Genomic DNA, 26,841 nt, shown 5'->3' on the forward strand with positions numbered 1-26,841 from the left:
GGAACAGATGCATTTATATTTCATAGCACATTCATACATGCAGAGTGCAGTCCCCAAGGAGAAGGACGCTACTTTTACTCTTCTAGGACTTCTTAAGGTGTGGAATGTGTAGAATAAACACGAAATGGGTAAAACTGTGGAGATGGTAAAAAGATCAGTGGGTTGCTAGGGGTTGGGGAGAAGGAGAGCTGAGTAGGTGGAGCACAGAGGATTTTTAGGGCCGTGAAAATATCCTGTGAGATACCATAATGATGGATACGTGTCAAAACATCTGTCAAAATACATTTGTCAAAACCCACAGAATGTACACCACCAAGAGTGAACCCTAATGTAAACTATAGGCTTTGGGTGATAATGATGTGTCAATGTAGATTCAACGACTGTAACAAATGTACTGCTCTGGTGGGGGAGGCGACGCGTATGTGCAGGCAGAAGGTACGGGGCAAATTTTCACTTTCCTCTCAATTTTCCTGTGAGCCTAAAACTTCCCCTAAAAAATAAAGTCTATTTTCTAAAAAAGAAAAACAGTCTTTTTTTTTTTTCAATTAAATGGATTTTGTGGCATGTCTCTTGGGATCCCCCAAACACAGGGGAATATTTGTATCAGAAGACAAGCATCTCTAGGCGATAAACAATCCTTTGTAGTGCTATCAAATATTTCCTTGCAGTTTGTTATGAACACAAATTCGCCAGTTTACTTTTTTTTTATGCCCAAAGAAACCAAAGCACAAAATGCTCCAGGCCTGAGTTTGTGATCAAAAAGAGAAATTGAGTAGAATTTCTATTCCTTATTAGCAATTGTTAACTCAGGAACACAGGATTCAAAAGAACCTATTGAAAATAAAACATTTTGTCAACTATCCAGATCACATCAAAACATGCTGATATTTAATATCCTGTTAGGGAAAAAGAAAAAAAGAACTCTGTTGTATACCATAATTGTTTCCTGCTGTATAGAAAATAAAAAAATGCAGATCTGGACTTCAACTAGAAAATCTTGGAATATCTTTCAATATTTTTATTTTCAAAATCGGTTCAGATGGACCAGGCTGAGGGCAGAGAAGATGGCTCTAAATTGGCCAAACAACCACAGGGAAAAAAGGCCAGTGATAAAAGGCAGCCAGTCCCAAGGGGGGCTGTCTTGCAGGGCGCCGTGGGGGTCAGCACCGGCTTTAGTCCTATTTAATATTTTTATTACCAATCTGAAGGGGGAGGGGAGGCTGAATAAAAATGAAATCTGCAGATGGCTACTCATTACGGAGGATTTGCAGACCCCAGGAAGAGCAGGAATGAAATTCAGAGGTTCATTTGGAAAGGTGGTCAGAAAAAAAAACAAAGGCGGCTGGAAAGCAGTGAAATGGGGAATCCCAGGGCAACAACTCCATTGCAGCAGGTGAAAGGCATCTCAGGCTGCAGGAATTCTGAGAGCTTCCTGGCAGTGGTCAAGTTTTACCCCTGCTTATTAAGGAACGCCACACATTTTAGGTGTTCGGACTGGCAAGGTAAAGGTCTGCGAGATGGTCTTTAGATTGCTGAATTCAGTTTCAAGAAGACATAGGGAATTTAAGTTAGGATCTCTTCTCTGCCTTCATAATTGCATGTGCTCCTGCTGAGGGGTGATTTAAGGCATATGGATGATTAAAAAGACCAGTAGGCAACCAGGTCCGTGCCATTCTTCGATGTGCACAGGCAGCCCTCTGTCCTCAGAGCCTGTCACTCTGTGCAGCTTGGCTCCTGAGATGTACACAAAGCCTTTCTTCAGGAAGAGCTACCCACAGGCCTGGCCTCCCTTTGCTAGTGCCCCATTCATTGAAGTGCTGCCCCTGCAAGTTCTGCAGGCTGTCCCTATGTGCTCAGCAGAGAAGTCATCGTCAACTGAGGAGATCTCCTTTTTGCTCGGAACCCTCCGTGGGTCCCAAATGCCTGTAGAAAATTGGCATTCCTTAACCTAGGATTCTGGCTGTCTCCTAAAGAGCATGTAAGTTACCGCACCATCCCTGGAGTCAAGACTGACTGGCTTCAAACTGCCTGACTCACCGAATGCCCATTGTTTCAAGTACCAACTACCAGCCACTTTCAACTACCAAACAGGGAAACCAGTATCTGCCTCATCATGTTGTTCTAAGGGTCAAATGAAAGAAATATACATAAAGTGCTTATATCGCGTCTGGTACACCGTAAGTGCTCAAAGGATGCCAGCCACAGCTTTTTGTTTGACAATTATTCACAATGTGTCCCTAATGCCACTTTATCAAATGACCTTTCAAAAACAATCTTCCTGGGTTTATTTATGGCACGTGTTTTATCTTCCAGAAACTGGCATTTCTAGGAAAAATCTTTAATCTACCATATACCAGTGATCTTTTCCTGCAGAAGCTTGATGACCTACCTGCTCCATGTTGAACAGGAACCCACGTTTGTGGCTCTGCCTGCCTCACGGTGGACCAGCTTGTCATACAGCACCCTTCACTCTCTGATCTCAGCCCAACCTTCCAGCCTCTCATCTTTCACACTCTTCTTGCCCAGGCTCCTCACAGTGTCTCCTACAGGCACACCCCCACCTTCGTCCAACACCCCCCCCACCCCGCCGCCACCAGACTGGTTACCCACACTGTTTGCTCACACACCTGGGATTTTCATGCCTCTGTGTGTCACTCACAACGCTCCTTCCGTCCTGCCATTACTTCCTCACTTAGAAACAAAATCTCATTCCCTTTAAGGCCCCATCAAGATGGTGCCACTTCTGTGAAGCCTTCCCAGGAACTACTCTGCTCTATCCCTTCTCTGAGGAAACCAATCTCTTCCTCTGGGTTCCCACTACTGTAACTCCCAACAGGCTGCGTGGCTGTCTCCATCTCTATGGTGAGGGCTCCTGCGGTCAGAAGTGTGTCTTACTCAACCTACACCTCAGGTTCCTGGCACAGAAGTCCTTAATAAATATTTGCTGAGTGTTTTAGTTAAACTTGTTAACTCATGAATGGAAGCTGTTCTTGCTGGAGGAAGGGAAGAAGCTCCAGGGAATCCAAGGAAAGGGGCAGACAGGTCTAGAGACAGGAGAGCCTGGTCTATCCACTAGGACCCCCTGCTGGACAGAGACAGTGGGTGCAAGTAAGCAGCTTTGAAATTAACTTTGGGACTGGGAGCCCTTTCCCCACGGGAACTGGGTCTGGGTTAGCCACAGAGAAGCACTGGAAGTGAGATTCCAAAATGCAATTTCACAGTTGGAGCCACCTTCCTCCTCCAGCATGGCAGCAGCACGTCTGTCCTGGGGACAGGCACACAGACTGTGTAATCAGGCTCAGCTGGTAATCAGGGAGCTGCCAAACAGACGCGAGACTAAATTACCTTCCTGTCCCGGACAAAGTGGCCTTCTCGATGAGGGTTCAAACCAGTGATGGTGGAAAAAAACAAAGGAAGGAAAGTGGCAGCTGCTACCAAACACCTGGCCAGTGGACGGCTCCCAATCCGTCCTTATTCAACCCGCAGACCCTCTAAAGCCAGGGTTGCTTAATGAGGAGCGAGCGTTTCAGACCAAAGGTATTTGGTGCCAAAGTCATCGTTAGAGGAGGAAAACAATTTATGCCCACAGTGACAACAAAAGGGGCAGAACCAATTTCCTGTCAACAGCCTGCCAATGGCCGACCGAGTAAACTTGGAAGAAACAATGTGCCTCAGTTTCCCTCTTTTGTAATTGAGAGGAATGTGCCCTCACATCCAAGATTCAGATGTTAAGATCTTTTTGGGATTGAAGATCCCATTTCTGTTCCTGCATGTGTGTGTCCTTAGGGGGCTGGAAGGGACCTTGAAATTAGGAGAGAACCATGTACGTTCATGAGCTGTGGGATAAAAAGTGCTAGAGGAAGGAAGGAAAGCCCAGAAATCAAATAACTGCCTAGGAAAGGGGCATTTCTGAGCCTTAGAGGGAGAATGAGGCTGCTATACTCGATTTGTAGTTACTAAGGACTCAGAATACCAGGTACATGCTGTGCACGGAGTTTGCAGTGAGCAAAAACCACCAGAAGTTTACCCTTGCTTTCCTGAAGCTTACAGTCTGGGGGGCAAACAGCCATTAAACAAATCTTCCCACGAGTAAATGTAAAACAGCATCTCTGAGTGCCATGAAGAAGCAAAGAGCTATGGGATTGGCCGTGGGGGACTTGATCCAGTTGGGAAAGGCCCCTGAGAGAGTGGCACCGGAGCTGAGAGTTGAGGGGACAAGTAGGGTTCACTCCATGTGGAAGGGAAAGAGGAGCGTTCCAAGCTGCTGGGACAGGTGGGCAAAAAAAGGCTTCTGCAATTGCAAGTAGGTCTTACTATTCACTGCATCAATTATTGTGTGGCTCAGACATTTTATACCCTAGGTCAACAGAAGAGGGCCAGGCTAGCTGCAAGGCAAGGCTGCTTTCTACTATGGAGGTGGGTGATGAGGGAGAGGTTCTGCCTGAGTAGGATGGTAAATGTCACCCTCCAAAGGGGGCTGGAGGCAGGTCCTGTGTTTCACCCTGCTGTCTGGGTAACAGGAACAAGGTCAAGAGGTTCTGCTATAGCTTGTGGGTAGCAGCCAGTGAGATGGGCAGGACTTGCTCCACGGAAGGGATTCCGGACAGGGCCTGTGACACTGCATCATCCGTATCAGTCAGCTATTGTCACAATGATGCTGAAAAACAAGTCAGCTCGGCACTCAGTACATCACCACACCAGCATTTATGTTCATGGTCTACAGTTTTTCTGCTATTCAGCTGATCTAGAATGGGCTACATGGGAGGCTTTGCTTCAGGCTGTGGGTCAAGCAGGGCTCCTGGCTTCAGGTTGGGTTCAGGCCCATTCCATGTGTCATGCTCAGATCCAGGCTGAAGACTCAGTGCTACCCAAGGCATGTCCTTGTCACGGCAGATCACTGGATGCAAAAGCAAGCCATGCAAGCACATTTAAGGCCTCTGTTCATGTTGTGTCTATTAACATTCCAGTGGTCAAAGAAAGTCACATGGTGAAAGTCAACACCAATGTGACAAGGATGTATATTGCACACACAGTGGGAAGGGTAAGAAATGAATATTTGCTTAACAATAATGCAAATTATTACACCATCCTTAAGACCGGCATGTGGTTATTTTAGGATCAGAAACTAGTGCTCTGGAAACTCACTATTTGTATTGTCTGCTATTATTTCCTTTTTGTTCTCCCTTAGTGTTTAGTTAAATTCTTTTTGAAAATGTCAGATTGTCTCAGCTGTTATGAAGAACAAGGAGAAACACTTTTGTCTACCCTTGAGCCTGAATTTTAAATGGAACTGATGGATCCCAGGGCGAGAATCCCAAGTGAGGTGAAACACGGGGGAACAGTTTCTAAGAATTCTTGTTCAGTAGTCACCCCCCTCCCCCCCCCCCCCCCACACACACTTTGCATGTGATTCTCCTTCCAGCATTCTTCTCTGCTCACTCCTTGGAGGATTCTGGGGTTTGAGTTCGTAAGAAAACAGTTTCAGTGTACATGACATGTCAGACTACAGCATGGCAGAAACAATGTGCTATCCATCCTAAACCAAGATGCTTCCAGCTGACTTGCCATTAGCAAGACAGGCCTCCATAAGTACTGCCAGTTGTTCCAACCATCAAGGCAGGGCCCTACATACCAGGTTTCAGGCATGTCTTCATGTCCAGCTAGGGCAAGTGAAGTTAACCAACACTTTTATTTTAGAAAGTGAAACTCTGGAAACTGATAAACACTCCCACACTGGTCCCTGAGAGGGAGTGCTGGAGACGGTCAGGATCTATCACTAACACTCAAAACGCAGGTCAACCTCTGTGTCACAGAGGGTAGCCAGAACCTCTCCTCATTCTTCCTTATAGCCAGTGGTTGCAATTTGCAAGAGCGTTCCTCAAACTTTAATGGGCTGAGGAATCACCTAGGGGTTTTGTTAAAATATGGATTCTGATTTACTGGGCCTGGGGTGAGTTGAGTCTGCATTTTAAACAAGTTCCCAGGTTTTGACCTGCTAGTCCATCAAACACACTCTGAGTAGCAAAGGATTTGGAAACCTCGTTCTGTTCCTTCTAGGAAATGAAGGGAATGAAATTGCTACTTTAGGTGTATCAAAACGTCAAAGTACGGGATAACCTTTTGTCAGGCTTTGGTGGGGTCAGGACTGGCTGCATATGGTTTCCAGTCAAATCAGGGAAAAGGGGAAACATTATTTAGAAGCGGATTCAGGCTCAATCTCAACTGATTTAACCTCACTAAATTCATTTAACCTTTATCTGCTTATAAAGCACTTATAACCTGAGTTGTCTGCCAATGAAACGGCTGTTTCTGATGTACTGCACTTCCTGCTCCTGAAGGTGCTAGAGAAGGAGTGAAGGGACTACTGATGAGAGAGGGCAGGGAGGGTTCCAGCTGTGTGCAGAAGGTGACCAGAGGACCACCTACCTTCAATGTCTTGGTCTATTTTAGACTGCATATGTGGTTTCTGTACAAGGTATGATTCTAATTTGTGATTTATCATTTTTGTTGTGAAGTGCTCAGAAATGGAAGATGCTGTAAAGCAGCGCACTGCATTCAATGGGAATGCATTCTAACCCTGTCTTCCCTCACAGACTTTGTATTCCTAGGCAATCACACATTTCTTAGAAATAGGGGGCAGATGTGAACCTTGGTGTTTTGCACACTGACCTCAGGGTACTGGCTCTAGAAGAATTCACGTGGGGTAATGTGGAAACAAAGTCTAAGAGACCCAGCAAGTCAGGCAGGACAGTGTCCCCCTAGGAGCCAGAGCCTGTGGGCCCCAATGCTGGGCCTGCCACTTGGATGGCTATATGTCTCGGATAGGCCATCACCCTCACTTTTCCCATAAGGGCATTAGAGAACTGGATTCGATCCCTTTGCTTTGTTTTCCTGTCTTTTAAGCTGTGGAAGCCTTTTGTCAAATAAAGTCTAAAGATGAACCCAATAGAAAAAAGCAAAGCTGCTGGGCACCGGGTGGTTCAATTGGCTACGTGTCCAACTCTTGATTTCAGCTCAGGTCATGATCTCACGGTTCAGGAGATGGAGCCCCGTGGTGGGCTCTGCGCCGACAGTGCAGATTCTTTCCCTCCCTCTGTCTCTGCCCCTCCTCACCACAAAATAAATAAACTTAAAAAAAAAAAAAAAAAGCAAAGCTTCTCTCATTGGAGCAGGGAGCCTAGAACTTTTCTATAGGGTCCTTAACAATCCATGAGGCACTGTGGAAGCCAACAGCTGAAAAGACACAGTCTTCAAACCAAAACAAACCTCTGCCCCAGATGACCTCAAAGGTCCCTCCTGTTCCAAGCTGGAGAGATCACCTCATTTGCAAGAATGCCCTCTAAGACTGCATAAAAGGTGGGAATTAAGCCTCTCCCAGCAGTAGGACACCTGTCTGTGAAAGGTTTGGGCCCTTCCTTTTTGCTCTTATACACATAAATTCAGGTCTTCAGGAATAAAGAATACACGACAGGGACACCTGGGTGGCTCAGTAGGTTAAGCGTCTGACTCTTGGTTTTGGCTCTGGCCATGATCTCATGGTTGGTGAGATCAAGCCCCACGTCGGGCTCTGCACTGACAGTGAGGAGCCTGCTTGAATTCTCTCTCTCTCCCTCCTTCTCTGCACCTTCCCAACTTGTGCTGTCTGTCTCTCTCAAATAAATAAATAAACTAAAAAAAAAAAAAAAAAGAATACATGATAATAAAATCCTGATCACAGGGTACTGTTCACCAATGTCTCTTTGCAAGGGACAAAAAACAAATTTTCATCCATGTTAGGCACAAAAAGGAGAATTTATTGGTTCACATATCCAACCTCAAGGACAGGAGGAGCTGATCTAAAAGCAACTTTCAAAACTTCTCTCTCTTCCTTCTATCTCTGCTTCTGTTATGTGTTGATCCCATTATCACCTCCTGAAGTAAGCAGCATCAGTTCTGGACAGTCATTCTTCAAGCTTAGTAATTAGACAAGAGTAAAATACCCACTGACATACCATGTCCATTAAAAGACATCAAAGGGAGGACTCTGCTTGGACCATCCTAGGCTGGGCATCCCTCCCTGGGATCTACTGCTCAGGACAAAAGCAGGGTATCCTCTGTGATGGGTGGAATCCACCGGAGCCACATGGCTGGCTCCAATGTGGCTGTTACAAAAAGGGAAGAAAAGAGGAAGGGAAAAGAAAAACAGCAGATGTCCACTGTATCTGCCATTCTGAACCTTCCTCAGTGTGGGTCCGTTGTGTGTTTAAGCATTACTGCTCATTAAGGCTGCACACAGCCTCCACTCCAGCCAAACTAGGCTGTCTCTTGCCTTTTGTTTTGTCTCCCTTGCCTAACATGCCCTTTTCTTCCTTCTCAGCTGGTCTACGATCTCACCAGTCTTCAAGGGATAGTTCAAATTCAAACTCCCCAGAAAGGCCTCTTCTTCCAACCTGTACATTCTTTCCTTTCCAGGAGAAAGGGTCTCCTGTCTGTACCTTCAGTGGTGTGTTGGAAAATGTTTTAAAACTGCTCCCTTGAAAAACGAAGAATCAGACAAAACCCTGATTTTTCATTTGTCAATTTCCATGGTGTAATTACTCCCACCATGGTCAATTTCCTGCTCTCAGCATGACAGTCACTGAATGCAGAGCTGGAAAGAGGTGTGCAATACAGCAACATTACATAGAATTCCCATAGCATTCCCACCATACAAATACAACAGATCTAATCTCAAGAACATATATGTTAATAAACTGTAGTAAAATAATTAGAAACTTTATGAATTTTAATATATATATTTTTTATTTATTTTGAGAGAGACAGTGAATGCAAGCAGGGGAGGGGCAGAAACAGGGGGAGAAAGAATCCTAAGCAGGCCATGAGTTGTCAGCACACAGCCCGATGTGGGCCTTGATCCCACAACCGTGAGATTGTGACCTGAGCCAATATCAAGAGTTGGACGCTTAACCGATTGAGTCACTCAGGAGCCCCAGAAAGTTTACAAGTTATGAGTATTTACTAACTTTGTGTTTAATGTAATTTAATTGTAAGTTTATATTATTTTAATATTGGCAGTGTTTAATAATCATCTCATAAAATTCTTAGAAAACTAACAGCTACGGTTTTGACTTTTCTAGAATTTCATTTAAATAGAATCATACAGTAAGTAGTCTTGTATCTGGCTTCTTTTGCTAAGCATAATGCTTTTGAGATGTATTCATGTTATTGCATCCATCAGTAGTTTGTTATTTTTTACTGATGAAACATAGTATACATCACGTGAATAACACCACAAATTTTCATTCATTCATAATTTTGGTTTCTAGTTTTTGACTATTATGCATAAAGTTGCTGTAAACATTTGTATACAGGCCTCTGTGTGGACGTAAGTTTTCACCTGTCTTGGATAAATATCTAGGAGACTGTTGTGTTCTATGGTGAGTGTACATTTTTTAAAAGGAACCACATAAAGGTTTTCCTAAGTGCACTTACGATTTTGCATGCATATCAGGAATATAGAATTCCAGTTGTTCCATTTGCTCTCGAACACTTAGTGTGATCAGTCTTTCTAATTTTAGACATTCTAGCAGGTGGTGTAGTAATCTCTTACTCTGATCTTGATAAGCACTTTTCTAACAACTACTGATGTTAAGAACCTTCTCATGTGCTTATTTGCCATTCATCTGTCTTCGGTGAAGTGCCAATTCAAATCTTGTGCTCAATTGTCAACTGGGTTGTTATTGTGGAGTTATTATTGAGTTGTCAGCGTTATTTATATATTCTGAATGCAAGTTATTTATCAGATATAGGGTTTATAAAAATGTTCTCCCAGTCTGTGGCTCTTATTTTCTTAATAGTATCTTTGCCCAACCCAAAGACACAAATATTTTTTAGCTCTTATGTTTAAGTCTATTTAATTTTTGTGTATGGTATGAAGTGAGGTTTGAGGTCCATTTTCCCTTATAAATATCCAATTTTTTCTAGCACTGTATTTTTTTTTTGCATTTTTTAAACTTGTTTTATTTTTTATTTTTTAAAATTTACATCCAAATTAGTTTGCATAATGCAACAATGATTTCAGGAGTCGATTCCTTAGTGCCCCTTACCCATTTAGCCCATCCCCCCTCCCACAACCCCTCCTGTAACCCTCAGATTGTTCTCCATATGTATGAGCCTCTTCTGTTTTGTCCCCCTCCCTGTTTTTATGTTATGTTTCCCTTCCCTTATGTTCATCTCTTTTGTCTCTTAAAGTCCTCATATGAGTGAAGTCGTATGATTTTTGTCTTTCTCTGACTAATTTCACTTAGCATAATACCCTCCAGTTCCATCCACATAGTTGCAAATGGCAAGATTTCATTCATTTTGATTGCCGAATAATATTCCATTGTATGTATATATATACCACATTTTCTTTATCCATTCATCCATCGATGGACATTTGGGCTCTTTCCATACTTTGGCTATTGTTGATAGTGCTGCTATAAACATTGGGGTGCATGTGCCCCTTTGGACCAGCACTCATGTACCCTTCGGATAAATAGTAGTGCAATTGCTAGGTCGTAGGGTAGTTCTATTTTTAATTTTTTGAGGAACCTTCACACTGTGTTCCACAGTGGCCACACCAGTTTGCTTTCCCACCAGCAGCGCAAAAGAGATCCTCTTTCTCTGCATCCTTGTCAACATCTGTTGTTGCCTGAGTTGTTAATTTTTGTCATTCTGACAGGTGTGAGGTGGTATCTCATTGTGGTTTTGATTTGTATTTCCCTGATGATGAGTGATGTTGAGCATGTCTGCATGTGTCTCTTAGCCATCTGGATGTCTTCTTTGGAGAAGTGTCTATTCATGTCTTTCGCCCATTTCTTCACTGGATTATTTGTTTTTTAGGTGTTGAGTTTGAGAAGTTCTTTATAGATTTTGGATACTAACCCTTTATCTGATATGTCATTTGCAAATATCTTCTCCCATTCTGTTGGCTGCCTTTGTTTTGCTAATTGTTTCCTTCGCCATGCAGAAGCTTTTTATTTTGATGAGGTCCCAGTAGTTCATTTTTGCTTTTGCTTCCCTTGCCTCTGGAGAGGTGTTGAGTAAGAAGTTGCTGTGGCCAAGATCAAAGAGGTTTTCTAGCTCTGTATTTTTTAAAAGTCTTTATTTTTTAGAACAGTTTGAGCTTCGCAGCAAAATTGAAGGGAAGGTACAGATAACTTCCACATCAACCCCCCTTCCCCCTGCACATGCATAACTTCTCCAGTTATCAACACTCTCCACTAGAGTGGTACATTTGTTATAAGTAACAAAGCTACACTGACACCCCCAGTCACCTCAAGTCCACAGTTTATATTAGGGTTCACTCTTGGTGTGGCCCAGTCTGTGGGTTTGGACAAGTGTACAATAACACGTATCCATCATTATAACAGCATACAGAGTATTTTCACGGCCCTAAAGATCCTCTGCTCTGCCTACTCATCCCTCCCCTTATTCTAATTCCTGATTTTTTACTGTCTTTTTCAATGACTAATCTGCTTTTAATCCCATCCAGTATATTTTTTATTTCAGACATTTTATTTTTCATGTCTAGAAGCTCCATTTGAGTTTTTTACTGGGACCTACTCTTGTCATTTAGACCCTTAAATAATTTGACTGGTCCTTCCCAGTACTTAATAAGGCCATGGAATTTCTTAGAACAACCTACCACAGAGTAGGGAGTTTGAAATACATAGATGTGGACCATCCAGCTTATTAGTTGTGTCACCACAGGAAAGTCACTTAACTTCTCTGAGTGTAAGAACGATCACCTATAAAATGGGATTGAGTGATAATGCTCACTGAATGGGCAGGAATTTGTTGGAGCAGCAAACAGATGGAAGAGGTATTTGTGGCCATAAGGCCCCTCCTTCAAGTTTTAGAACCTCACCGCTTTGGAAGCTGGTTTTAGTCATGAGTCAGAGGAAGGATTAGCAGTCCCTTTACGTTCAGAAGGAGTGGCAGAGGAATGTTTTTGGATGCTACAAGTCCAGACCATACACTGCAAGGTACAGTGCCTATTCCCAGAACACTGCTGAGATGATGATCTAGAGGATGTCATTCCTGCTCTTGAGAGCCCACAAGTCCCAGGGTGCCACCGCAACAACAGCAGACGGCTCTGCCCCATGTTCCTCTTTGGTCATGTGTCCACACCCTCCTCAGCACTTGAGAACTTTCCACAGGACAAATCTCACACACACTCAGCATCTCGCTCTAGCAGGCTGGTTGTGTCCTGAATGGGGATAATCAGGGGAGTTTCAGAGAATGGGTGGCTACCACCAAAGGACCCAGCAAACAGGACAGGCAGAAGGGCTAATCAAAGGGCCACAGGAAAGGTAAAAGAACCAGGCAGGCTGGGGGGGCTTGTCTTGGAACAGTTAAGGACAGGGTGTCTTTCCCAGTCTAAACTTATCCTGCAGCCTGTCAGGCAAGGAGACAGAGCTATAAAGAGCAACAAGCTGTACAACAAGCCGTGAGGCTAGAGACAGAGGCAAAGCCAGTGCTCACATACCAAACAAGGAACCAATTCTTCAGGTTCTTCACATACTCTTCAGATTCTGTGAACAAGATGAAGACCATTGCTATTTAAGTCACAAAGACCACAATGCTGGGTAATGTCCAGATGGAGGGAGTCTCGATCAGCACATCAGCAGGAATCTTTTGGTCTAGCCCGGGTTTTTTCAACCTTAGCCCTAGTGACATTTTGGGAACAGACAATTCCTTGTTGTGGGGACCTGTCTTGAGCATTGTAGAAAGTTTCATGTATCACTGGCTTCTGTCCACTAGGTGCCAGTACACGCCAATCCCCTCCCTGTGACTTGAGACAACTGAAAAGGTATTCAGGCACTGCCAAACAGCTCCTGGGTTGTCAGATTGCCTTTGGTTGAGAACCACTGATCTGGCCTTCTGGACTTACACCTTAGAAAAACTGACAGCACTAGCAATAACATTTCCTGACTTCAGAGCTCAGTGTGAAATACAGGGATCTCTGCTCAAAATCCCATATTTATGTCGGTTTACTGATACCTGTGAAGCAAAAAGCCATTACTTATATAAAAATTTGCCCCAAGCCCTTAACAGAGTGTAGTGGTTAATTACACACCGTCCAGAGCATCAATCCCAGCTGTTCAGATTCTAGCTTCATCGCTTACTACTGCGTAGCATTGGGCAAGGGAATTTCATCTCTTTGTGCCTCAGTTTCTTTATCTGTGAACTATGGATAATCACAGGGACTACTTCATGAGGTATCTGAGGATATATATTTGTTGTTGTATGTGACGCACTCAGAACAGTGTTTGACAAATGGTGAGCCCTAAAGATGATCTATTCTAGCACTTGTCAGCTGGAGGGGAGGGGGCCGGGGCGGGTTGTGACAGTGTTCCACGTGTTCAAGTGTTCATGACATTAACAGCACAAAGATTCCTTTTTTTTTATAAGTACCCAAAATAATAACTTAAATATCTTGCCACTTAAAATAAAACTGCTTGAGAGCCTCCAATTAAATAGGAGTACACATGGCCCTTAGTGGGGTCAGACAGGCCAGTTCCTGACTCAGGCACTCAGATTATCACTCAGCTGCCACAGCAGTCTGGGCTACTGCAGAGCTTTCAATTATCTTTACTCTTAGTCATCATGTTTTCTAACCTGTGCCTACAACACATTATTGTGCAAAGACAAAAAATACAAGGAACACTGGTGCTAAGACACAAGAGGAAGCATATGAATGTTAACTAATTCTACAAATGTATCTTCATAAATCCATGAGTTCACTTTATTCAACCCAAATCCCAATTCACATATCCAGATACAGCCAACGTTTCTGAAGTCAGAGTCCAAAATATACTATCATAGTGAATTTAACTGTGCATTTATTAGGATTAAAGAGACTACTATGTTGTATTACTTGTCCCAAAGAGCTTACAAACAGCCTGACGCACTCACCCAGGTGGACACTGTGATTGCTTCCCCCCATTCCTCTCTGACTTTGGACAATGACGCCTTCCTGGCAGTCCAGGGCTTTGGGGGAAGCTGATCCCACCAGAGCCTCAGTGATTCAGTATAAGTGCATCCCCTGGACTCTGGTTTTCAGAAGTGGGGACATGACCTAATTTTAACTTCAGAAATTGGAGAAGATGGTTCCTGGTGGTTTCTGGGGGGAAAGAACTCACACTGTCCTCCTGGAGGTGGAAGAGAAAACATGGAGCCCAGGAGTTCTTGGCAGTCATCTCTTAACAACCAGGCACAGCCCATAAGAATATGGTTGAAGACACAAGAAGGTAGAACAGAGAGATGGAAACAGAAGAGATCCTGATGACACTGTCAAGCAGACGAATCATACCAACCCTACAACCCTCCCCACTTCAGTAAAACAAGCTAAACCAGCTTGCACTGGGTTTTTCTTATTTGCATCCTAACATAATCTTAGCTTTAGCTCTCCTATTTAGAAACAAACTAAAAAAAATTATAAAAACTAAATGAGCTAACTGCAAACTATGAGAATGATCAACATCACATCATAAAAACAGTTTTTGTCTATTTTGTTTGTACAGCCCAAAGCTTAATTTCAATTTTCCAAGACTTTTGCTTCCAGCCAAAATGGAGTAACAAAGACCAGTTTACACTTGTACCTGAAACAACAGCAAACAATCCATAAAAACACCGGAAATAATAGTTTTTGAGACATTACACATTAGGCGATGAAAGAGTGTGATCCCTGAGAAAGGAAACCAATGATGTAAGCCTTACAACTGCCCCAATATACTGCCTGCAGAGAGAGCTTCTAGGTGGTGGCACAGGGAAGGATAACCAGAGCAGGGCCTCTGCACTGAGGAGGAGGAGCTGAGGGTCCAGGTCGGCAAGAAGGCCACAGTTCACAGGCCACTGCAGCAGAGAAGAGAGCTGCACAGAGAGAGAACCATGAAGGTCAAGTCCTGAGGGCCCTTCTCAAGTCCTGAGCAGAATACTGAGGAGTGCATGTATAGAAGGAGAACACATGAGACTAGGCAAAAGAACACATGAGACTAGGAGAACAGCACCTAGTGCTCGTATGGCCTAAGAAGGCCAGTTTCCACTAGCTAAACTGAAAAACCTCGTAATGGTGAGACACTGGGTAGACTGTTCAGAAGAATCCTGCCTTGGCAGTGGAAAATAATTAGTCTCAGGTCAAGTGTTGCTCTGGTCCTGCCAAAAAAATACCTTAACACTGAGACTATAATGGAGACTAAACGATCCCCCCCCAAAAAATTAACTTCATCACAGAACAAAGTTCAAGAAGACTTATCACAGCACCCAATTAGATAAAATTCACAAAGTCTGGCATCAGGTCAAATATTTGGCTTTTTCAAAGAAGCAGAAAATAAGACCCATAATGATGAAAATTGAAACTGACCCAGATATGACACAGATGTTAGACTTAGCAGACAAGGACATTAAGATAATTATTATAATTGTATTCCATGTATTCAAAAAAGTAATTCAAGGAAGACATAAAAAGAGTGAAGGCAGACTTTTAGGAAATGAAAGCTATTAATATCTGAGATGAAAAATACACTGGCTGGGATTAACAAATCCTGTATCTTGGAGAAGAAAAGACTGGTGAACTTGAAGACACAGCAATAGAACTATCCAAAAGGAAACAGAAAAAAGAAGTTTAGAAAATGGAAAGAGCATCAGTGAGCTGTGAGGCAACCCAAGTGACTCTATTTGTATGGGTGGAGTTCTTCAGAGGGGAGGAGGCAGAAAAATATTTGAAGAAATAGTGGCTTAATATGTAACAAATTAGATGAAAAATATAAATTCAAAGTTCCAAAGAGCTCAACAAACTGCAAGCACCAGGAACATGAAGAAAACTAAATCACCAAGTCACTAAATCAAGGCAAGTCAGAACCAAATGGCATAACACTAAGGATGAAAAGACCATCTTAAGAACAGCCCGAGGTAAAATAGAAAATTATGTACAACGAAACAAAGACAAGGATGACAGCAATTGCTTGTAGGGCACAATGCAAGCAAGATGACAGCAGACTAACTCTGAGGTACTAAAAAAAAACCAAAACCAATAAACAAAAACAAAGAACTGACAGCCTAGAACTTTTATCCAATGAAAATATCTTTCAAAAACAAAAGCAAAATGAAAACATTTAGAGACAGGCAAAAGCTAAAACAACTGTTAACAAACTGATACCACAGAAATGGCAAAGGGAGTCCTTTGGGCAGAAGGAAAATACAGATGTGCAATCTGGATGTTCACAAAGCAGTGCAGCCCAATATCCTTCATGAACAAAGGTGCAAGAATTTTAAACAAAATTCTAGTACATTTAATCCAAAATTTATAAAAAGGACAGTATATCATGACTAAATGGGGTTTATCTTACAAATCCAAAGTCGATTTAACTTTGAAAATCAATTTGGTAATTCACCAAATCAACAAAGTAAATAAGAAAAACCATATGGTCAACTCAATAGATGCAGAAAAAGTATTTTCAACACCTATCCCCAAAAGTAAATTCAATATCCATTTCTGATGAAAATTCTCAGACAACTAAAAAAAAAAAAATGAACGTCCTCAACCTAATAAAGGGCATCTATAAAAAAAATCTATAGCTACTGTCATATTTAATACTGAAAGACTGAATTCTCTTCTCAGATGATCAGAGACAAGGCAAGGATATCTACTCTCACCATGTCTATCAACATGGTACTGAAGGTTCCAGCCAGTGCAATGAAGCAAGCAAAAGAAACAGAAGGCATCAAAATTTCAAATAAAGAAATGAAATGATCTCTATTTACAGATGACATGACTATGCAGAAGATGCAGTGGAGTCCATAAAAAAAGCTTCCAGAAACTCAAAATTGAGTTTAGCAAGTTTATAGGATACAAGCCCAATATACAAAAGCCAAGTATATCTCTATATACTATCAACAAAAAATGGAAATCAAAATTTTAAAAGCTTATCATTTTAATCATCAAAAACATGAAATAGTTGCAAATAAATCTGACAATATACTGAAATTTACAAAACACTGCTGAAAGATTATTGAAGACCTAAATCTATGGAGAGATCTACCTTGCTCATTCATGTTCCAGAAAACTCAGTATTGTAAGGATGTCAGTTCTCCCCAAATTGATTTATACATTTGACACAATCAAAATCCTGATGAGCTTTTTTAACTTGATGAGCTCATTCTAAAGTTCACATGGAAATGAAAAGAACTTAGAAAAGACAAAACAACTTGAAAGAGGAGGTTGGAAGGTAACTACTCTGATTTCAAAACACTCCAAGCTACAATTATCAAGTCTATGTGGTATCGATATTTTAAAAAGATAAACAGATCAAAGGTACAAAACAGAGCCCAGTAATAGACTTATAGGTATACATAAAACTGATTTTTGACAAGGTGCAAAGGTAATTCAGTGGAGGACAGACTTTTTAAGTGGTGCAAAACCAATCGGATATCCTTACGCATACACATACACACAAAACACCACAAATTTGATCTATACTTCACACCATTACTTATTAAAAAATTAACTCAAATCACAGACCTAAATTTAAGGGTTTATGTATGAAAAAAACCCAAATGTCTACCAATATGGAATGGATAAACACACTGTGTATACTGATACAATATAACTCTAGTTGGCAATGAAAATGAGAGGTATTAATATATGCAACAACATGACCAAGTCTAAAAAAATAATTATGCTGAGTGGCAGAAGCCAGATTAAAAAAATAAAGAACAGATAATACGTGATTCCATACATTCTCGTAAACGACTGGCACAGGGTCTAGAAAGCTGGACAGATGAGAGTTTCTGTCCAATCTGCCTTTTAATGGCTGAATAAACTTTCGAGGATCACTCATTCTCTGATTCTCAGTTCCCCCCCTTGTCAAATGGGGATAATTACACCTGTAGTTAACCTCCCAGTGCCTCAGTTTACCCATCTGTTCAATGGGGATACTAAAATTACCAACTTCATAGCATTCAGACTAAATGAGTTAAATTTGTAAAGTACTTTTTCTTTTAATTTTCTAAAGTTTACTTATTTATTTAGAGAGAGAAAGAGCACAAGCAGGGAACAGAGAGAGAGGGAGAGGGAACCTCAAGCAGGCTCTGCACTGTCAACACAGAGCCTGATGTGGGGCTCAAACTCACAAACCATGAGATCATGACCCGAGCTGAAATCAAGAGTTGGGCACTTAACCAACCGAGCCACCCAGGTGCCCCTGTATAGTACTTTAAAATAAGGCCTAGCACAAATTAAGTGCTTCCAATTTACTTAATGACTATTTAGTGAGAACTGTGACAGGCCAGGCTGATTTTGAGGATTACTGTTAACAATAATCTGCTACTATACGGCTACTTTAAGGCTCATTCTACCTGGGGGAAACAAATCCCCAGGGTAGAAATGTTTCCAAGGAGAACTATTGTGTAAGGTCAGTGAGTCAGCCAGGGGTCTACACTGGGCGCTTCCCTGACGACGTGTCATTAGTTACAACTTGGACTTATTACTGGTAAGCTTTGGGGCTCTTTTTCAACCAGCACTGGTCTTTTTCTGCTCGGTGCTGTTTAGTAGGAGTTTCCTGGTGCTGGGCAGAAGGCTCCTGGGACGGCCTGAATTCAGGCCTGTTCCAATCCACCAGAGGAAGCCTGAGAGCGGGGAGCACCAGGCCCTAGACACAAGCGCTTCTGGGACTATCAGGCCAGCAGGCTGACTTCCCGGGGCCACTGGCCCAGCCCAGTGGGAGGGAAGAACCGGATCAAAGAAAGAAAGATGCCGTGCTCCGCTTTATCCACGGGGTGGAGTATTTTAGCCAAAGAAGGGACGTTTGGAGGCAGTGAAGTCCTGGGAGAAAGATAAGCCCGGACTTGTCCAGAGTCACGCCCATCAAACCCTCCTCCGCAGGCAGTCAGTCATCAAACTTCTCAAACCTGAGGGCTGTACCAAGGCCTATCCTGGTAAAAGAAAATCCTCTACGAGCCTCAGCAAATTTAAAAATTTGAGAGCCAAAGAGGGACCAGGGGAGACCAGTGAGTCTGACCCTTCCCCCCACAAATGAGGAATATGAGGGCCAAGAGGGGAGGGAGGAGTCCTGACCGAGGTCGCACTGCCAGGCTGCGTCAGACCAGCCCCGAACCCAGGTCCCTCGGCCGCCTGTCGCCTGTCGAAGCTCTCTCTCTGGGCTGCCTCCGGGTCGTTCAGACGGAGTCTCTGCCCTGTAGACCTTCCAGTGCAGGTGAGATCCCGTCCACATGTTTCACTGGGAGGTGCATTCTGAGCGCGGAAGAAGGGGGAGGCGGACACAGCCCTCCGCTGGTGGAGTCCCCCAGGTCTGGAGCATGGAGGCTCGCGCCTTCCCCCTGGGCAGCCTGCTCACGGCTCCCCTCTCTTCTACTCCCACGTCCCCTCCCAGAGGAGCTTTCCTCAACCACCCGTCTAAAGGTGCCTCCACTTACCCACGGTCTTGGACTCTCCGTTGTTCTCCGTTGTTCTTCAGAGCACGTGCCTCTACTTGCCCTTACGTACGCACACACCATGCGCGCACGCGCAGGTTTACACGCATGCGCGCACCTACACCTTCATGTGCTTGCGCATGCGTGCGCACACCCCGCGTTTACGTTTTGCTTGTTTGATCATCGTCTGTCGAGGTTATAAACTCATGTAAAATCAGGTTAGCGACCAATCCCCAGTACCCAGAGAAGTGTCTGGTAAGTAGAAGATGCCCAATAAAAATATAATTAACAAACGGAGGGAAGACCATGGCTTCAAGTCCTGATTAATCTGTGAAATAAATTATTGTAAAGATCAAATTAAATAATATATGCAAAATCACTCTGGCACCTGACGAGAATAAAGAATTGAAAGGGGTTAGATTAGATTAAAGGACTGTAGGTAGGGCCCTCTCACAAAGTGGAGAACTGGCAAGAACAACGGGCCTGCATTGTGATAATAATTAACATCTATTTGCATTTATTTTTTTGTTTTGTTTTGTTTTATCCCTTCCGGTTTAAACAAAACGAAACAAAAATACTGCTACAGGCACATAAGGATACACACACTTCTGCACAATCACAAACTAGGAGTGTGTGGGGGTGACACACTGACTGGGGCAGCAGCTAAAAACCCGAATGAGAGGGCTGATTTCATAGATAGATACAAAATTGACTCAGAAATGTCCAGAAGCATTCCCTGTTTACAAAATGAATTAATTAAGGCTGGTGAGCAAGAATGCAAAGGAAAAACAAAAAGAGGAAAATAAAAGCAGCCAGAGAAATGACTGGTACCTAAAAAATAGACCGTGGACAGTGAGAAACCTGATTTCTACAGCATGTGTCCTTGGGGCTGGGCTGCGAAGCCCCCAGTAGAGTCCAGGATCTGGGGACTGGAACTTTCCACACTAGAGCTTCTCTCTGTTAACATGCAGTTGGTCAGAAGCCAGACTTGAAGGCTTAAACTACATTTTCCAAATGTATTTCTTTTCCTTGGTACTTTTTATCAGTTTCAAGTCAAGAAATTCAAAGACTCTGACTTTAAATATTTCCAAATTTTTCAGTAAAATTTTAAAAACCTTTCATATTAAGAAAAGTGGGGCATATTCTAAATAAAGGTAACCCGGTGAGATTGAGACAATGGGAACAGGTTTGGGAAACTGACCTGGAAAAGACAAGACATACATTGTTTCACTCAGAAATCTTGTTCCTGGGAAATTTTCTAAAGAAAGCAGAGATCTCTGGTGCTTGCCAATGACCTGGAAAGTTAACCACGCCTTAGAATGGCTATTTTTGGCTCCATTTTTAAAAGCAGAGAGAATTCACCTTTAGAAAGAACTGAAGGTTTTCACGTTTTCACTGATGGGTTCTCCAAGGTCCTGGCTTCCTGGACATGAAAGTGTCCTGACAGCTCCTTGTCACCCTACTTCTCAGCATAAGGCCCTCTGGATGTAGAGGAGGGGCCTGGTCTTCCTCGAATAGGGTGACAAACCTCTTTTCCTTCAATCCTCTGTAAATGTTGTGCATGAGTGAGTCCTCACTCTTTCCAAAGCTGATTTTCCAACCAAAGGAAGACAAAACTTTGGTCCAAATTTTAAGAGCCATAGACCACTCTAAGGAGTGGAAAGACATGACTGGGCTGTTGTTTGACCAGAAAGGATGGTCGAGGAACCACTTAAGAAATTGCCCTGAGTCATAGTTAAAGCAGCCAGCAGTACCTGGAATCCTCACACTGGCAGTTAGGAAGGCTATTTCAGACAAGTTGCTGATCTCTCTGAATCTCAGTTAGCTCACCTGTGAAATGAGCGCTTATCAACTCTGCCCCAATTGCCTGCTTGGTTCAAGGAGAAAGTGGACCGGAAAGGATTCACAAACCACTATTATTAGAAACTGAGAAGTCTTATAATAACCTATGTTCCACCATCTCCAGTGAGAATGAAGTAAGTATAATAGCTACCACGCACCTGCTTTGTACAATGCTTTTCCATCTCTGTGTTCCAAACCTTACAATATAGTCATAATTATCCTCATGTGACAAGGCAGGGGGAGGAACTGAGAACCAGAGAGAGTGAGTGACGCCTCAAAGTGCACCCAGCCATTAAAAGGCAGAACGGGGATTGGAACTGTCATCTGTCCAACTTCCAGACTCTGTGTACCAGTCCGTCTCTAATGAAGAGGAAAGGGACAAAAATGACACATTAGGGGTTAAGGTAAAAAAAAGAGATATAACAGAGATGGTCTGTCATAATCTAAGAGAGTTTAATCTAAGAGAGTTTCTGAGGAAGACTGTTGAACTTTTACTTTATTTAAAGTATTTTAAATTTATTTTAAAATGGAGATGGGTTTTCCTGGTGTCAGCAGTGTTCAGCTGTGGGCAGGAGTGGAAGGAGAGGAACTGAGGCCCCAGGGCGGGGGGTCTGACAGGGAGGGTGTCCCTGTATCTCTTGCCCAGTGCCTGTCAGGGCCATGTGAGCATGGCACAGAGGCCACCCGGGGCCCAGTTCCCAAGAAGAGAGGATGGGGGGCAGGGAAAGGCAGGTGCAGAACGTGAAGTCCGCCTGGACTGGACTGTGTGAGCAGTGAGTACGTAGGGGGACAGGCAGCCCACCCAGAGGGGACAGGCTGACTTCTCTCCTTAATTGAACGATTCCGAGGCCTGGGTGGCCCTGTGTACATGCAGACGTCTCCACTAGCTGGTCTCGTTTACGGTCCCATCTCTCTCCCCTCTCATCTTTTCTCCCTCCTTCTTGAGTTTCTCTTCCCTGACCTTGCTGTCCTCCTTATTCCTTGTGCACGAGTTCTCCTCCTTCCCTCCTGCCTCCTCCCTTGCTACCCCTCTGACAAACTGTATCAGCGAATCCCTCAACAGTGTCATATCTAACTTTTTTTTTATTCATTGCATGATTTATTTTTAGCCTGAGACAACTGCATCCTAAAAATGGAGTTCCTGATGAGACAGGGGCTGGGCCCAGTTATGCGAGGTATCTGGGGCCTGGCCCGGCCCGGCCCTCAGTCTCCGCACGCCTGTGTCCTGTGCCCAGGAGTACCAGTAGCTGGAGCCCAGGCAGTGGAGAGTTGGTCCTCCGGGCCCAGGAGGGATAGAGAGGAGGGACCAAATCTGCCTCTCTGCTCCCCCGCTTCTTGCAACCAGACCTCTGAGAGTCTTCCGGCCACTTTCCTGCCCTCAGTCTTTCTGGGAAAGTGAAACGAAAACCGTTCCCAGATGAAGAGAACGCACCTGTTCATCGTGGGGGTCTACCTGCTGTCCTCCTGCAGGGCAGAAGAGGGACTCAACTTCCCCACGTATGATGGCAAGGACCGCGTGGTAAGCCTCACTGAGAAGAACTTCAAGCAGGTTTTGAAGAAATATGACTTGCTCTGCCTCTACTACCACGAGCCCGTGTCTTCAGACAAAGTCGCGCAGAAACAGTTCCAACTGAAAGAAATTGTGCTGGAGGTAAGCAGGGGGCATGCTGACCACCTTGTCCCAGCAAGCACGGGCTGGCCAGCGGCCTGGGGATGTGGGAACGCAGGAGCAGAGACTGTGTCCTGAAGTCCGGCTGCATTTTAGTCATGTGAATCTGAAGATATTTTTGTTGCAAAGCTGGGGTGTGTGAACAACGCAGGGTGGGGCCTGACTCCTAAAATAGGGACAATCGAATGTGTTGCACAATGCATGGGTCTGATTTAAAACCTGTCCCACGATGGTCCTCTTGGGTTTTCAAGGGCAATAGTCCCAGCAACTATTTTTCTGAGATAATTTTAAAAGTTTGGTTAAGTGGCTTGGTGAAATGCAATTCAGAGACGATTTTGGTTTCATTCGGTGTGCTAACTCCCCACCCTCTGCTCCCTGAACTTTTGCCGCAATCCTGGAGAGACAGGAGGCTTTTGACCTTGCTTCTCTCCATGGGTCAGCCGGGGAATATCACTAAGTGATCTTCGTCTCTTGTGATCTGGGTTCAGTCAACATTGCACAGTGTACATGTGTGAAGATCTTTAGCTGCACGTTCACTAATTAACGGGAGGGATTTTTTTTTTTGCCTCAGAAAGTTCTTGGTGTGAGTTCAGGGCAGATGCTGAAGTCAGTTCTTGTTTTATCTGCATTACATGGCCTGTCTGTTAAGCCTGGCACTGTGGGGCCCATCCTCTAATCCTTGGTGAGGGCTCCAGGGCCAATTCCTGCAGCGCCTCCTGGACAGTGTAAGGTCACTTACACTTCAGGAGCACCTGTGAGTGCCAGGAATTCTAGTAGTCACCAAGATCCCTTATCAGCCCCGTGCCCAGCCCAGGCACAAACCTGTGGAAAGAGACATTTGAGAATTACAGCAGCTTGTTAACTAGCACCTCAGAAAGCTCAGCTTAATCAAATATTGTGATTACGAGAGTTACCATGTATGAAACTCATATAGATTTTAATCTTAAAAAAAAAGATTCAAATAAACTCCATGAAAACCATGTGACATATAGTCAAATATGTTGGATACTTTAAAGTACTTCAGAATCCTAAGTGTCTCCCGATCATCATACAAGCACCTATTCTCAGAGCACTTATATGTGGCAGTCTGGTCATTACAGAGAGCTCAGGTTGACAAAAAACTAAGCGTTTAAAAAATATCACCACTACCATTATGTTTTGTCTCAGGCTTATCCTGGGGGCTGCAAGTGGACGTTCATCTTGTGGGTTGCATGCAAAGAGAAAGCAGGAACAGTTTTTAGATCTTTGTGCTATCTATGGGAACATTGCAGGCTGGAAAAAAACCAGGACGTATAGCATAGCTGCTACTCAGCCCCTGAAATTCTCGCTCATATCATTGTCTCTGTCTCAAACTGCCGTACTCAGTTATTGAGAGACTGAAAAAGTTAATTGAAGGCATAAAGATCCTACCCTATATGCTCATCACTGTCTGGCAGCCTGGAACTCAAAAAGAATGCCAGTACAAGCAATGACTTCCCATTTCTGATGCCCCATCATATTACAACACATGTGCACACACACATACACATGCACACATGTACACATACTCTCCCCCAAGAATGTATCTCCCGCAAAGACCTAGGGCCCTGAGAAGGCACTTTCCCCTGGGCTCACCATCCCTTCACGCCCCTTTGATCCAAGAGTGCCTGGCAGAGACCCAAAGGACATAGTTGATGCACTGCAAGGTGCTAAAACTGAGGTGGGCATCCTTAGGGGAAGAAGGACACAGAACTTGGGGTTGGGAGATCTAGATTTATATTCTGGCTTTGCCTTTCCTGGGCACATGACATAGGGCACGTTGCTTAATTCCTCTGGGTCTCATTTTCTCATCTATAAATATAGAAAAAACCATCATACATGCTTAAGAGATAATTATGTAACAATAATTAAGATTTAGTGAATGCTTACTGTTTACAGAGACGGTTCTAAGCACTTTGTATATGTTAGCTAGTTTAATCCTTACAGTATTTCTGTGACATAGGTACAGTTCCCATCCCCATTTTATAGGGGGATACTGAGGCACAGAGAAGGTAAGTTGCCCCGGGTCACCCAACTAGTGCAGGCAAAGGTGGTCTTAGCCCCTGCACTGCAATATTGCTAGAACCAAATGAGACAGAGTTCAGTTAGCTGCTAGATACTCTGTTGAGGATCGCTTTGAGTCTGCCTTAGAGTTGCTCTGCCGTGGGCCCAGACCTGGTGAGGCCAGCTGTATCACACTCACGGTTGAGAAGCGCATAGCCCTGGAGGGAGGCACTACTTATGCAGATGCCCCGACCAGGCAGGAGACCATGCTCCCTTAGTGAGGATGGAGGTGGGGGGTGAGAATGGAGGGAGGTTTTCGGGGTGTTGGGGGTACCTGTCAGGTGCAGGCTCTTTCTCAGAGTCCAGGACAAAACTGATTCCAAGAATCCCATGGGTAGAAAGAGAGTGATTTAAGCCTCTACATTTTCTTCATAGTCAAAACAGTTATTTTGTCCTCTGAATTCCCTGGACCTGAGACCTGCATGAAGGAAAGTATGCTGCCTGTTCCAGCGCGGTGGCTTTAGGGGGATAAGAGGCAAGGACGCAGCCCCCAGCCAATGTCCACAGGAAGTGAGGTCTCAGCCATGGGCAGACAGTGCAGGGGACAGTTGGCTCCTCTCCTCCAGCCAGTTCAGGAAGGTGGCTTCTGGTATCTCTGTGTCATAATTCACCACAACCTAGTAATCAGGGACACATACACAACGGAAACACAGATTTCATGGGACAATACTAATTATTATTTGGAGAAATACTTGGGTTTTTAACAAAATTATTTTGTCTTCTGTTTTATTCTTTCTGTTCTAGTCTATTCTGTTTGTCTTCATTAAAAAAAATATTGATTCCAACCTATTAAGTTGATTTCATTCTACCGTTATTAGTTGCTATCCCCCAGTTGAAACACCTGAGACATCTTTAGGGATTAGGAGCTCATAACCTGTCATGTAAGGCCCACCCCATTCTGCTAAAAACCCAGAGGAACTGTGGTCATCTGTGTATACTTTGCCTGCCATTCTAAGGGATGACAAGAAAAATGACCCAGAAACATCCCCCTCCACAGGGTGAGCAGGTCACTCCCTGGCTCAGGGTCTTGAATGCTGATCAATCAGTCATCTGTCTGTTACTTAGATGTTGGGTCTTGGGATAGATGCTGTGGACACAGGAAAATGAGACCCTCAGGTGGCTCTTGACCTATTATGGAAGAAGGGCAAATAAAAAACTATAGTGCAATGGGGTCACTGTTAAGAGTAGAGCAACTTAGAAGGTACTCCCAGAGCACAAAGAGCAAGGGCCCTGCTTCCCAGGGAGAGACACAGAAGGTGTAACAAGGAAGAACTGGTTTGTGAAAACGAGGAAAATTTACCAGGCCAATAAGCAAGGGCTGGGGAGGGAACCGCAAGAGCAAGGATTTGACAGCCCTCGGGGATCTTCCCACCCAATTTTCCTAAAATTTGCCCATGAGGGTCTCATTCCTCTAGGGGAGGATTTTTCTCCAAACACAGTTAAGCCCCTCTGAGAGTAGCAGTCCTTTAAAATGTTGCCAGTCCCTTATACCTGCATCTGACCACGTTTGAGTCCCGTGCGGGAACAGGGTTTGACAAGGGGGAAGAGGAGTAGGGAAAGAATAGAAAGTCACTGAAAGCTTGGGCAGAAAAAGGGCAAATTAAATGTCACCAGGTGACACCGAGCTCAAACTGCTTTCCAGTTTGGCCAGGGTCTGGCTCTGGAGGGCACCAGGGGCAGTGCGTGGTAGCTAGTTCTATAGAGAAGTTCTGTAGAGGCTGGCTGAATGGATGCCATGTTCGATGAAACGTTCTCTTTGAACACCATCTAGATTGTTCTGAACCTTTACTTCA

The 26,841-nt window shown here is 43.9% G+C and overlaps 1 protein-coding gene across 1 annotated transcript in view; it reads left to right on the plus strand.

Annotated features, from left to right (window-relative positions):
- The first annotated feature begins 22,485 nt into the window (after positions 1-22,485).
- CASQ2 (calsequestrin 2) overlaps positions 22,486-26,841 on the plus strand; it is a 63,822-nt gene continuing 59,466 nt past the window's right edge. Inside the window, exon 1 of the mRNA XM_019457942.2 lies at positions 22,486-22,948. Within this exon, the coding sequence (XP_019313487.1) occupies positions 22,715-22,948 (234 nt within the window). The 5' untranslated portion in view covers positions 22,486-22,714. The remainder of the gene's footprint in view (positions 22,949-26,841) is intronic.

The sequence above is a fragment of the Panthera pardus genome, unplaced genomic scaffold, assembly GCF_024362965.1.
Source record: "Panthera pardus isolate Hobbes unplaced genomic scaffold, ASM2436296v1 HiC_scaffold_11, whole genome shotgun sequence".
Lineage (NCBI taxonomy): Eukaryota > Metazoa > Chordata > Mammalia > Carnivora > Felidae > Panthera > Panthera pardus.